Source organism: Lycium ferocissimum, chromosome 12 (genome assembly GCF_029784015.1).
Source record: "Lycium ferocissimum isolate CSIRO_LF1 chromosome 12, AGI_CSIRO_Lferr_CH_V1, whole genome shotgun sequence".
In the NCBI taxonomy this organism is placed as follows: domain Eukaryota; kingdom Viridiplantae; phylum Streptophyta; class Magnoliopsida; order Solanales; family Solanaceae; genus Lycium; species Lycium ferocissimum.
Window position 1 is genome coordinate 28,155,679 of NC_081353.1, and position 13,884 is coordinate 28,169,562.

Below are 13,884 nucleotides of genomic sequence, written 5' to 3' on the forward strand. Positions count from 1 at the left end.
CACATGCTATATATTTTTAGTTGTACATCTGACATCCCTCGAATCAATAACGTACATGCCACCTTAATTAATAACCCTTGTATACGGGAATATATAGTACGTTTTTTAGCCATGCCGAAATTATTCGATCCACTGGCTGTTCACCAAAATTATGGCTTCTCCCATATACTATATAGTTTCGTGGCATTAAATACAAATCTATCTGAAATACCTGCCTGAGTTATTTTGTGGCCTATATGTCTTTGCATTTAATCATGCACGAGATGATTTTTCTTTTCATGTGCAATTAATAATTCCTCAACTTGCATTACCCATTCCTTCATTTATTTATTTACTTTTCTTTTTGTTTGAATTTGTGGTCCTACATTTATCAAAAACAAGAAAAAAGTACAAGAATAGATCAAGAAATCCGAAAAGAAAAAGGAAATTTAAAGGAAGGCCATTAATTAAGCCCGATGAGTATGTTTTTTCATCTTCTTAGTTCTATGCACTTGAGTTTGGTAGCATTTATTCTGTAATTATGAAATATAATAAAGATCTTCACATTTATGTATTTTCATGGTGGAAGGTCGTCTTTAATTTATTACTCCTAGTTATGTTGTAACTAGCTAGTACAAAAGGGAATTAATTAATTCCCATCAATTGCCATGCAATATATAGCTAGCCAGTTGAAAAACTTCGTCGTGATTATTGCCACAATCAACAAGACTGAAACTTTCAGAAAATTAAATATTTCAAATTGGGGTGTTTGCGAGAATCATGTCGAAGGAACGTTAGGCAAAATGACAACCCTGTAACTTTGGGAGAAGAAGTCCTCTCCTATCTTTTTTAATTAGGAAAGCTCACATACCAGGGGTAGCAAATGCTCATTAAAACATAGGTTGTGCTATGTAGCAACACGATGTATAAAGTCAGACACCTACTCTGTGCTGGAAGGTCGCAGTGATTGATATAAGTTTTTATTAAAATTCAAGAAGGGCACAGCGAGATGCTCAAAGAATGTGATGGAATAATTGAAATAGAAAAACTCCTATAGTAAATAGCGTTTTCCCTTTAATAAGCTCTATGCAACACGAATCAAAACTAATTTACGAGTTAATTAATTTCAAATACCGAATAATTAAACCAAAAAGTAACTCCCTACCGAGACAAGTCATTAAGAAAATGGACATATATACCTTGTGCTTTTAGTAGTTTACCAATTCAAAATTCTAAAATTACTAAATTTATAGTATGTACTATCTTACTGTTGATTATTAGTATAATTTGCTCATACCAGATCTACTTGAGAATATTACGCATTTTGTTGAAAATGTTTTATTTTTCGTTTGGACTCTTACTCTCCCCGCCTCGCCGCCCCCCCCCCCCCCCCCCAAACACACACACACACTCCTTCCTGAAAAATATAACAATTTCAAACAAGGATGTAACTCTATTCTTTGCACAACTATTTCGAGGTCTCATCACTTCTAGAAATTCCCTATTTTTACCAATATTTCCATAAGAAATCAGAGATTTCAAACGGGTTCAGACGAAATTTGTGCAACTAAAAAGCAGCTTCTTCGAAACTTCCAATGAAATTTGTCCAAAAATTAAATCAATATAATTTTTTCAATTGATTTGTAAAGAAATGAATTACGGGCCTAATTCAACTCCAAAAATTTTCAATGAGATGGGTCTGTTTCGACGAGTGCAGTAAGAAATGGATCGTGGCAATCAACCCCAAAAACTAGATCATGAGGGGAGAATTGCCTAAATTCATATAATTAGGAGACCACCCATCTCATTAACCACCAATTTGAGACTTTTTTCACTCTTCAACCCCTCAGACTATTTTTCTTTTTCAAATTTGCAACGGAACCCATCTTGATTGCAATGGAAAAGTATTCAGTTGAAATTTGGCGAATTTCCAATAGTGACATGTAACTTAAACAAGTAAAAGTAAATTAGTTACACCGTCACATATTCATATTAATAATATGACTTACAATAACATATAACTATCAATTTATAAATATAATTTTAGTAATCTAAAGTAAATAAACTCTTAAACCAGTTAATATAGTTACACTAGCAGAGTGTATATAAATTAAACCTAAAATATAATCCCAACATTTTATTTGACACATGAATGATTGACCTTCAATGAGATTCTCTTATCAGTTTGACATAAAAAGACCTTAATGGACATTAATACATTTTCAACGTTATTGATCAAATCCAATCCAATCTAAACACCTTCACTATATAGCCACATAAAATGCAAATTTAGAAATAAAATGTGTTTTATATAATAAAGATGAGACATATCGATATTCTCTTACTTCTTCATTTAGTAACTGAACTGCTGGCCAAATTGTTGCCTTTCAAATTTTAGCGGAAATGGTGGACTTGGTTGGAGATAAATACAACAACATCTATCGATCATTTGATAGTTTTGGCAGTTAAGACGACATGAAATATTTGTTCAAAATATATTCAGTAACGTTTTATCAAATTGTGGGTTCCATTTTGATTAAGAAGTTGAACTTCTCAACAGATTTTAGTTTCCTTTGAGTGCCTTAAATGATAGTGCATTTTTTTTCTTTTTTTTTTCTTACGCTAACAGTATATAAAACTTATAGCCTGTTTGGCCAAGCTTCTAAAAACAACTTATTTTAAAAAGTATTTTTAGCTAAAAGCAGTTTGTGTTTGATCAATTAATTTAAAAAGTACTTTTAAGCGAGAATTAAATAATGTTTTTTAAAAAGCTTTTAAAAAGCTTTTATGTGTATTTTTCAAAAGCGCTTTTCAAAAAAAAAAAAAGTAAGAAAAAGCCTATTTTTTTTAAGCTTCAAAAACTCGTTCACATTCCTCAAAAACGCTTATTTTTTCCCAAAAGCATGGCCAAACACCTCGCTTTTTTTTTTTTTTTTTAAAATAAGCACTTATTAAAATAATAAAAGATTTTTAAAAATGTTTCACCAAACAAAATGTTAAACTCAATAAAAAATATCAATCTTGATGGTAAGAACTACGTACATGTGTGTTATTTTAAATGGCCAATGATCCAAAATATGTTTAGCTATGACGATTTCTTTTACGAGTTGTAATCCATCACTAATTCGTTGTCAAACTATTTCATTGATAAATTTTAATGGATTTCATTCGTGGTTAAAGTCAAATATATTTTTTAGGATCAACTGAACATATATTTGATGGGTTTATCTAATCACTAGAATAATTAAGATGTCTATATGCAGGGGCGGATTTACCTAATGCCGAGGGGTGTCACGTGATACTGTTTCGTCGGAAAATTTTACTAAATATTTGTATATATAACCAAAACACAGAACCAAAAACCTATTAAATAAATGTAATGACACCGTTTGGTACAACCACCTACCCAATTTATTTGGTTAGGCGCCTCAATTTTAACCTTGAGACCGCGAGTTCGAATCTCTGTGGTCTAATTTGTTTTCCTCCTCATTTGTGTCAAACAACTACATATGTTGTAGAATATGAACCAATTAGTCCTGTGGTCTAATTTGAGAAAAAACTATTTGGAATATGTTGCTGCTTCCATCGTTAATCGTTGTACTATTTGTTTTCATTTACTTTTCCTTTTACCTTCTTTCTCGCAGGGCAATGTAATTGATTAAGAACAATTTGCGAAATCAACAAAGTAAGGAATTGTTTAGTGTCGTTTAATTCCCTATATATGAAAAGTACGACTATTTAATATTATTTCTAATGAGGTTATTTTGAATACATTTACAAAAAATCGAAACTCAATGAGAGAGTTGTAGTAATATACATGAATTGTTACTCTCTCTCTCTCTCTCTCTCTCTCTCTCTCTCTCTCTCTCTCTATATATATATATATATATATATATATATATATATATATAAAATGTGACACTGCTTGCCAAAAATCCTCCGTACGCCACTGTTTATATGATCGTTGGCTTCAACTTGAAGCGTTTACATTTCCCCCATCTTTTAATTATATGGTAAGAACTTAATTACTGTACATTCATAAGTTTCCATCCTAATCATAATTTAATTTGCAGGAAGGCACCGATTTTTCAGTTTATTTATACACGTGATCGAGTCAAGACCATCCAAGCCTTTTCTAGATGATTCATTTCACTTGATTATTTTTGCTTGAACTCTTGAAGTGATTAAATAATTTTGGATCAATTAGTTTTGCGGTTCTTTATAAATAAATTTATCTTTGGTTTTATATCCTTCTTACAAGTAGTTTTTTATTTTTAGACATAAGAGATCTGAAAATGTCATTTTTTTCTGTTCAAATATACAAATGACCCTAGGAGAACATTTCCTCAATAATTTTTGCTTGCTGTGATTTAAAATGACAAGTAAGGGTGTGCTTTTGGTGTGAAGGAAAATGTTTTTCATGAAAAATATTTTCCTAGAAAATGATTTCTTGAAAAACTTGTGGGTTTGTTAATTACTCATAACTTTCTAGCATTTTCTAAATAAGCAAAAAAACATTATCTCAAAAGCATTTATAGTGTAATCTAGCAAAATGGAGAGGGGAGTGGGGGTTCAGGAGGGCAGGGGATGGGCGGCCTTGGGGTTGTGGTTGGGGCCTTGGAGGTGTTGAGTGGGAGAGGAGGAAACAATGAACTTGGAATGTCGCTTATGAAACTTGTTTTTCCTACTTTTACTAGGAAAGTTATTTTCCCCATTTTAAGGAATTTGTTTTACTAGACCAAACAACCCTGAAAAAATTGGAAAAACATTCAACTTTTTTCCTCCATGCCAAACACACCCTAGATTTTAATTTTCTTAAATAGCAATTCATAGTTTAAAGTTGAAACTGAAAGCGTTTCCCCAAGGTATTACCTTGTTAAATTCATAACAATTAATTTTTAATCATTCTTCTATTCAAATCACAATTATTAGTTAATTCGTACTTATATAGAGTACAACCTTATTCTTAAATTAATTTAATTTCCTCACAGTTTTTTGGGTAGCTAGTAATTAAGCCATCCAATTAAAGTGGAAGCCAGCTAACTCCCACACTAGATTGCATAACTGCCGTTTCTTTTTTGTCCAAACATATTCCTAAAACATGTCTGAAATAATTAAATAAATAATCAAATATACAAAAAATTAAATGGTGAATTTTTTTTAAAAATTATAAGGATTTCTTTTAACAAAATATCAAATGTTTCTCTGTCGGCTGATAGATTGCTCGCCACAAATGCTCAAAATCATCGCAAAAGTCTTCTCTATTTAATTCCAGCTTGGCTCTTCATTAGAAAAGGCTATTGAATATTTGAAACTGTAAATGCATGGAAATTAATAGTTTAGAAATTTCAAAAAGAGAGTTTGAAATTGCAGTGGTTAATTTTTTTAAGACGGCAATTTTAAGGAATTTCCTTTTTTTTTTTTTTTCACGACAAACTTTTTGTTAAAAGAAAAAACATAAAAAAATAAATGAACACAAGAGGAGAGAAAGGTGTTTTATAACATGTTTTATGATGCTCTGGTATAATTAACACATCCACTTTAAATAATTTGAAATGTTTTTAAAATTGATTTATAATAAGATAATTAATACTTCCTCCGTTTTAATTTATGTAAATCTATTTTCTTATTAATCCGTATAAAAAAGAATGACCCTTTTATTATAGTTGGAAATAATTTACCTTTACACGATGATTTATAGCCACACAAAATATATGTGAATTATTTAACACCACAAGTTTAAAATATCCTTTCTTGCTTAAACTCTGTGCCCAGTCAAATAAATTACATAATTGAAACAGAGGGAATACTACATAGGAAAGGGCAAGCAACGAAAGATCAATATCAAGGCAGCGTAAGCTGCCACTATGATACAAAAGACAGATGGTACAAAATGGTAGATTACAAAATGCTTTTAACTTGGAGACCCTATAAATTAATCAAAATTTTTGATTTATAATAAGATAATTAATACTTCCTCCGTTTTAATTTATGTAAATCTATTTTCTTATTAATCCGTATAAAAATGAATGACGCTTTTATTATAGTTGGAAATAATTTACCTTTACGTAATGATTTATAGTCACACAAAATATATGTGAATTATTTAACACCACAAATTTAAAAATATCCTTTCTTTCTTAAACTCCATGCCCAATCAAATAGGTTACATAATTGAAACAGAGGGAATACTACATAGGAAAGGGCAAGCAACGAAAGATCAATATCAAGCGTAAGCTGCCACTATGATACAAAAGACAGATGGTACAAAATGGAAGATTACAAAATGCTTTTAACTTGGAGACCCTATAAATTAATCAAAAATTTTGTTATATATATATGCTATTCTGAAAAAACTACTCCTATTATACTATTTGTGCAATTTAATCAATTATAACATGTTATTATTTTATCTTTCAAATTACTATATCAGAATTGTTATGTAGATCAGTAGATCCAATTACTTGTCGTTAGGTCAGCCGACGGTCAGTAGCGGAACCATTCTTGTTCTCGTAAGAAGTGTCAATTTACATCTCTTTGCTAGAAAATCACATGCGCAGATAATTAAAAAATTTATGTATAAAACTATATGTTATTGCATCTATTTTCTTTATATTTTGATTTCTTTTGGTAAAAACCGGCTCCATGCTATCAAATAGGTATAATAAATTGTAATCTATATAGTTTAATTACTTAATTAGAAAAGTGATAATCTATATAATTGCGGTAAATTGCCGCCATGCAAAACGACGACTGGACGGCTACGTAACCTAACGGAATTCTCTCATTCTTCCATTAATTCCGGCAAATCCAAGAATTAGGTAAAAAGTAATATAAAACCAAACTTGCTTCAAAAACTTTAATTCAAAGGTCTTTATTCAAAGTTCAAAAATAAACACAACACCGACACATCAACACCGAGGAAGATACATGTAGTGTACTTTTCATCCCATTTTTGTGAATTTACTTAAGAGATCTATATTTTTGTTTTTACTGCACATTTATAATACACAAATGTTTGAAATAGTTGTTTGGTTGGATCCATCCATAAATTGTGCTAATTAGCTCGTTACTTAATAGTTTGTCCTTTTAAATTCTGACTTTTGGGGTATAAATATATCATTATGGATTTAAAAAAAAAAAAAAAGAGAGTATTTTTTCTACCAATAATATGACGGTTAGAGTTTTACACGAAAAACGTATCTGCTAGAGGATATCTAGGTTGTGGAGAAAGAGAATTACCTCGCTTCGTGAGGATTTCCAATGACCGGTAACACGAGTTGTGGTTGATATAGTTCCGCTTCCGCTAAAAAAACTCGCAAGTCTCCTATATATACTTGTATTTTATGTTCTAATACTCATAAATTTTAAAAATAGAAGCGGATTCGTAACTTAAATTTTATTGATTCTCAATTGTACTACAATGAACTTAAGTCCTTAAGTATCAATAATTAAGGTTTAAATTTAATCATATATATATATTATTTAATCATATATATATTATCGAACTCGTAACTTGAAGCTTAGTTCCTGACTAGAAATTGGAAAAATAAATTAACATATGGTTATAAGATTAAGAAAGAGTAAAGAGACAAGATGGATGGTTGGATGTTTTTCTGCTACCAAAAGAACCAACAGACCTCATGATGCGTCGGTGTCCACGTCACCTTTGTGGGTCCCAGAATATGACAGCCACGTGGATTGTTTTGTCTACGTGTCGACTGCTACTCGACAAGAACGTCCACGTCTGCAATTACTCCTCTTGTTCCCTCCCTGAAACGTGGTAATATAAACTCCTTCAACCCCTGATGACGTGGCATTATATTACACGTACTATTATTAATTGTTCCAACTGCCACCTAGCCCAATTGCATCCGTCGTCTTCTTTCCTTTTTTTTTTTTCCTAAACTCCTCTTCCTCTTTATTATTCAAAGCTTGAAGCCTTGAAGTAGTTTTTAAGATGACATATTAAAAATAGAAGTTATTTGAAGCAGATTCAGACTTTAAATTATCGAATTCAAAAGTGAATGAATATATTACTTATCTTTATCTAAAATTATAATATAAAATTTGTATAGAATATGTAATCTAATATTATATCAGTAAAATATTTAAAAAGGTTATGGTCGTATGCAGCGATAATGGTAACATTGGTGAATGTGGGTGACGACTACGGATGGTAGTTGATAGTGGTGTTGACTGATGACTTGGTTGTGTGTACGTAATAGCTAGAAGTGATAGTGGCTGATAGTAGTGGTTAACAATGGGGTTGATGCCTTAGCTTCATGGTGGCTATTAGTGGAGACTGATACTTGTGGTAGATAATAATGGTGGTGATGACTAATAAAAACCATAACCATATTAGCAATATATAACCACGGTGGTTATTGTCGATGGTTTGGGTAATGTAATTCAAATATTCTCTCTACATTGGTGGATATATACTGGTAATGATGGTAAAATGGAGGAGATACTTTTTAAAATTAGCCGCCTAGATTGTTGGACTTGGACATATTCTTTTAAGACATGACCTTAAAAATAAGTAGACTAAAATTAAATTAATAATTAAAAGGTATAAAATATCTTTAATTATTTATGAAAAGTTAATATTATACATATAAATAATTATAAATTTTATGTATATAATTATCGGTTTGGTGATTTATTGGATTTTTTTTACTATAACCATAACCAAACCAAATATTATCGGTTTTAATTTAAAACCAACCAAACCAAACCAAACCAAATGTCGTTTTTTTATTCGGTTTGGTTAAATTTTCGTTTGGTTTTGGTTTTAACCAAAAGCGTAACATTTTAATGACTAATAATGATATTAGCAATATATTGGTGGTTGATGGTGGTAATGTCGATAGTGATTGGTGGATATATATTGTGGTAATGATGGTTGGTGGAGATAATTAAAATGCCGCCTAGTGGCGGTGACGATTGACTGTCGTGATTGACGATGGGTGGTGATAGTGGATTACGATGAGCGGCGATTGAAGTAGTAGTGAAATGTATCTTTGTGGAAACTGTTGAATTGATAACATTTTAATGATATGAAGACTTTATTAGAAATCTTAAGTGCCGTTTGGCCAAAAATACCAAAAACAAATTCACTTTTTTTTTGGAATTTTTGGAGTGAAATTGTAGTTTTTGGTGAAATGTAGTTGTAAAAAAGTGAAAAAAGTGATTTTTTTTTTTGAAAAACAAGTTTTCTTGTTTTTGTATTCGAATACAACTTTAAGTTGTATTCGAATATTTATGGCCAAACGCCCAAAAGTAAAAAAAAGTGAAAAAAAATTTAAAAAAAGTGAATAATTTTTATGGCCAAACGGCAAAGTGAAATGTATCTTTGCGGAAACTGTTGAATTGATAACATCTTAATGATATGAAGACTTTATTAGAAATCTTAATTATTCAGATCTATTCAGACACATTAAATAGTTATAAGATACAAAATGCACGTAATGACTGAGAAATGAATGATTTAGTTTCAGACCTTCATTAAGTGTAAGCAAATTAAATGATGCCTAACACGACTAAAAACATATTTTCAGTACTATTATATCTCTTACAAAGATATTTTCCTACAATATGCATTAACTTTCACTAAATGAATATAGATTTAGAAATATTGTAGGTTTTTCGTGATAACGTCATTCTTGTGTGATTTTTGGTCTACCTCGTCTAATTCTTTTAATGCATTCACTTTCCGTAATTTCATACTTGCAGACTAGTCCATCTGGAGTTTGATGTATGACATGATCAATACATCTCAAACGATCTTGTATCTTTATCAATTTGGACCTGCTTGCAAATGCGGTTCATTTTTAAGTCTAAAAACGTATTGAAGAGAACGATATACAATACCACAAAAAATTTAGACAAGTGAGGGTTGCTCAGTTGATAAAGCACCTCCACCCACGCTCGAGTCAAGCTGGAGAGAAGTATGAAAACACTATAGATACTCCAAAATGGGAGGTAAATTTAAAATAAAATCACAAAAAAAAAATTCAAAACGATATATAAGTGTATTATTGATATGTTTGAAATCATTCAAGGACAGATAATTTATGACAGTTTGATGAAGATTAATTAATGCAAGCAAGCAAGAAAGAAAGAAGTGAAGGATATTTGCATAAAGATGCAGGTTTGTCCAATTCCTTAATTTCATATATAGGATGTCCACTTGATATGTTCCTTTCTTTGCAGGTCACACATAAAATAATGAATTATATATCTCGAAATAAGTGTCATCTTAGTAAAATCAATAACATTAAAAAATTAATAAATACAATGTGAAGTTTCTTAAGCTATTCCTATTTATTAGATATTTTTTAGAATTGAGCAATATTAAAAAGGACTATTTCTCTAATGCTAAGGATATAGTTGAAAACACTTGCCAATTTTTGTCTTGAATTTCTAAGATGACATTTATTTTAGGACAACTTTTTTTGCTAAGATGAAACTTATTTTGAGACGGAAAAAATATTTAATATATGCATGATGTATGATCTGATCATTAGTCATGAAAATTGGCAAAGTACTGAAAGGCCAAAAACAAGAATGCTTTCTTACTGATACGAGTTATCTAATTTAATGTCTAAGCAGATGATCCATCACTGGCTGGTCTTCCTCTTAGTCTTGGCACATCAATTAGACAATTGAAAGATTGTCGAAACCAGTGCTATCATTAATGAATATAATGTGACTGAAGGTAGCTACTAGCTCTTTTATTTTTATTTCATTTTGTGGTCCAATAAAATAGTCCTCTTTCCAATATTAATAAACTTATGACTCAAACTTAGTCTAGTCTTCACTATATATGAGAGACAATAAAACAGTTTGCTCTAATCAGTCCTTCACCCTATGTATCATTGCATATGATGCTGTATGATTGAATGCAATGTTATAACAAAAAAAAAGGACTTTTAATTTGAAACGTTAAATATGTGAAACATAACAAAGTTGCCTTTAATTCTTAGTAGTATAATTTTAAGTATGTCTTATCATTTTTTACAATATGTATATGTTATTCAGGATAAAAATGAGAATGTCACAAAGACTTTTCAAATACATGAAAATAACAATCTTTTTTATATTAAATAAAAAGAAAAAAATCCATATAAAACGAAACGAGAAAATATTAATTAGAAGTGGAAGTATATATACACACACACTAAAGAAATGGAAAAACATCAGGATGAATGTATATTTCAGTTTGGCCACAGATTTCGGTTCGATGAATTTAAAAAAATATAGGGAGATCATCAAATAATTATTGTTTATCAAATTGCCCCATTGTTTCAATTTCAATATTGAATTATAGAATTTGAAGTTTGAAACATTGATTTTTATTTTTCAGGTTTTCATTCACAGAACTTACTTTATTTTTATGTCCAAACACAGTTTCAAATTAATTCTACCCTTTTCTGATTTCATTCCAAATATTTTTTTTTTCTCCAAATTTTAATCAAGTCATGTCCAAACGCCTAAGTAGCGGTATTTACTGGAAGGAGTTTTAAGTTCTCTTAGACTTTGGGTAACCAAGCCAGCAAGCTCGAGACAACCTACCCTTGAAAATGTGGGTATAGTTATGGACATATACTTTAAAAAAAAAAAAGATTACTTTTTGCACTTTCTTCCATTTCCAAAGTGTCTACTTGCTAGTAGGATATTGTTTCTTATGGGAGTTTACTCTTATGCAATATTTTCAAGAAAATGTAGACTCCCTTTACATGAAGACAGTCTTGTCCCCTCATAACAATGACCTCAAAAGCATGTTAAGCTTTATCAAGACCCTCTTATTCATTCTTAGTGCCCACATTTCACTAAAGAAACAAAACATAGTAAAATTCAAAGTATCAATTTAATCCCATGTCCCAAAAAAAAACATTTGTGGTCCCTAGATGGGTTGCTAGACCTTTTCTTTATATGTTTGTGTATATATATACTAAACCAAGCATCCATCTTTTGTATATCACCTGCCATTCATATCTTACACTCTTCTTGAAAGTGGAAGAAGAAACAAAAAGAAAGTAGCTTATTCTTCTATCCTCACTTTTAGAAAATTCCAATTGTGTCCAAAGTTCTTTTTGTTCATTCTCTTACAGCAAGTCTATAAATCTCTTTGGCTTTTAAGCCTATTTTCTTGAGATAATGAAGCAAGTTCTTCTACTTCTTCTTTTGCTTTTATCCACTTTAGTCCATGAAGCACAAGCTAGGGATATTCCCATGTTAAAGGTGAGAATTATCTACTTATATTCAACTTTTTAAGTACTCATCATGATCTAAGTATGGTTTAGTTTGTTTCTCTATTTTGAAATTCAAAGTGCTAAAAGCTTAATAATGGTTTATTTTAAGCAGGAAAATGCTCTGAAAGAAAGAAGTGATGATGGAGGTTCTGGGGAAGTGAGTATTTGCAAAGATGGCCATTGCTCATCATCATCTTCAGGTATAATGAAGAGAAGACTTTCTAAAGTAGCCAAAAAAAATCACCATTGGTTACCAAGTATCCATGAAGACTATTATGGACCTAGAACACATAGGCCTAGACACCATTGAACTTAATTACTAGTTTAGTTACTCTCTTTCTTTTACTAGCTATCCACATTTTCCCATTTCTAGTATTTCTTGAAAATCTTGATTATTAGTGGGATTTCAAAAAAAAGATTGAAATCCCATGTAGCTCTCTCTGACATTTTTAACTTGTTGATGATGAATTATTTTGCCTTAGTAATATTAATGGAATTTGCATCATCAAAATGTGTAGTACTCAACTTTATATTTCTCATTTTTTTTTTTGTTTATTCAAGTTGTTCTTGTACTGTTTGCAGGAAGAAATAGGAAACTTATGACAAAAACAACTTCTACTACTAGTCCAATTACCACAACTTCAACAAAGGTAGGTTAATTTTCATGGAAAAAAAAAAAACAAGTATCAATACAAAAAGAATCTCAAAAAGAAAAAAAAAATAGATTTCAAGTTTTCATATAATTACTTACATGGTTAATTTTACATATATTTACAGAATATCAAGAATGAAGGAAATAAAGCTCACCATGACAACACCATATTGAAAGGCCAATCAAGTTGTGAAAATTTCTCAGTCAATTCGTCACCGGAAACCGGTCACCAGAAAACGTCCTCCGAGCACTATCCCGACGTGCTAGACTTGGCCGGAATGGATTATTCTCCGGCAAAGAGAAAACCTCCAATTCACAACTAAGATATATGATATGAAGAAGTTATTGGAAAATATTTGTAGTTGAAAAAAAACAAAGAAAATATTATGTAGCACTTAAATTAGAAAGAACCCTTAGAAAAAAGGGATCAAAGAGTAGTGGAGACAGCATTCAGAAATGATGCCCTTCTTTTAGGATTAAGAAGATTTTGTACATAAAATATTGTGGTTACTTATATATTATTAGTTGATGATTGAGTCATAATTACTTTCATGTATGGCTAATTAAGTAGCCTTTGTAACCTATAAAATATATTATAGCCGCGAAGTGCCAATTATTAAAAATATTCTACCATCTTACAACTAATTATCTTGAGCAAACTTTATTCTATATTACTATGCATGCTGCGGGTGTAATATATATGAGATCCTGCTACAAAAGTATGCCGGTCCGATTTTGTCTCCAACATTTTTTTTTTAATTTTTGCTTGAGCATAATAATTTGAAGGGCAAAAATTAAAGCTCGGCATACTAGTTGTATAACAAAATTTAAAGACCACCCCAAAAGAAGTCCCGCGCAAAAAATTGTTGATGAGTCGAGCCCGTTTGGATGGGCTTATTGCTTTTGACTTATAAGCCGAAAACCATAAGTTAGTAATTGTAGCTTATGATTTGGCTTATTTTTGTTGTCATGGCTTAAAAACACTTTTTTATTTTA

At 30.6% G+C, this 13,884-nt stretch overlaps 1 protein-coding gene across 1 annotated transcript; it reads left to right on the forward strand.

Annotated features, from left to right (window-relative positions):
- Positions 1 to 11,948: 11,948 nt before the first annotated feature.
- Positions 11,949 to 13,533, forward strand: LOC132039668 (uncharacterized). The gene is made up of 4 exons (XM_059430167.1): positions 11,949 to 12,225; positions 12,349 to 12,436; positions 12,819 to 12,886; positions 13,014 to 13,533. Exons 1-4 carry the CDS (start codon positions 12,142 to 12,144, stop codon positions 13,209 to 13,211), a joined length of 438 nt encoding a protein of 145 aa, XP_059286150.1. The 5' UTR covers positions 11,949 to 12,141; the 3' UTR covers positions 13,212 to 13,533.
- Positions 13,534 to 13,884: the final 351 nt, after the last annotated feature.

Excerpts from the sequence above, each read along its gene's own strand:
- LOC132039668 (XM_059430167.1), top strand. The coding sequence starts at position 12,142 with ATGAAGCAAGTTCTTCTACTTCTTCTTTTGCTTTTATCCACTTTAGTC. Across the intron at positions 12,226-12,348 it reads GGGATATTCCCATGTTAAAG|GAAAATGCTCTGAAAGAAAG; the intron begins GTGAGAATTATC and ends TATTTTAAGCAG. Across the intron at positions 12,437-12,818 it reads TTGCTCATCATCATCTTCAG|GAAGAAATAGGAAACTTATG; the intron begins GTATAATGAAGA and ends TACTGTTTGCAG.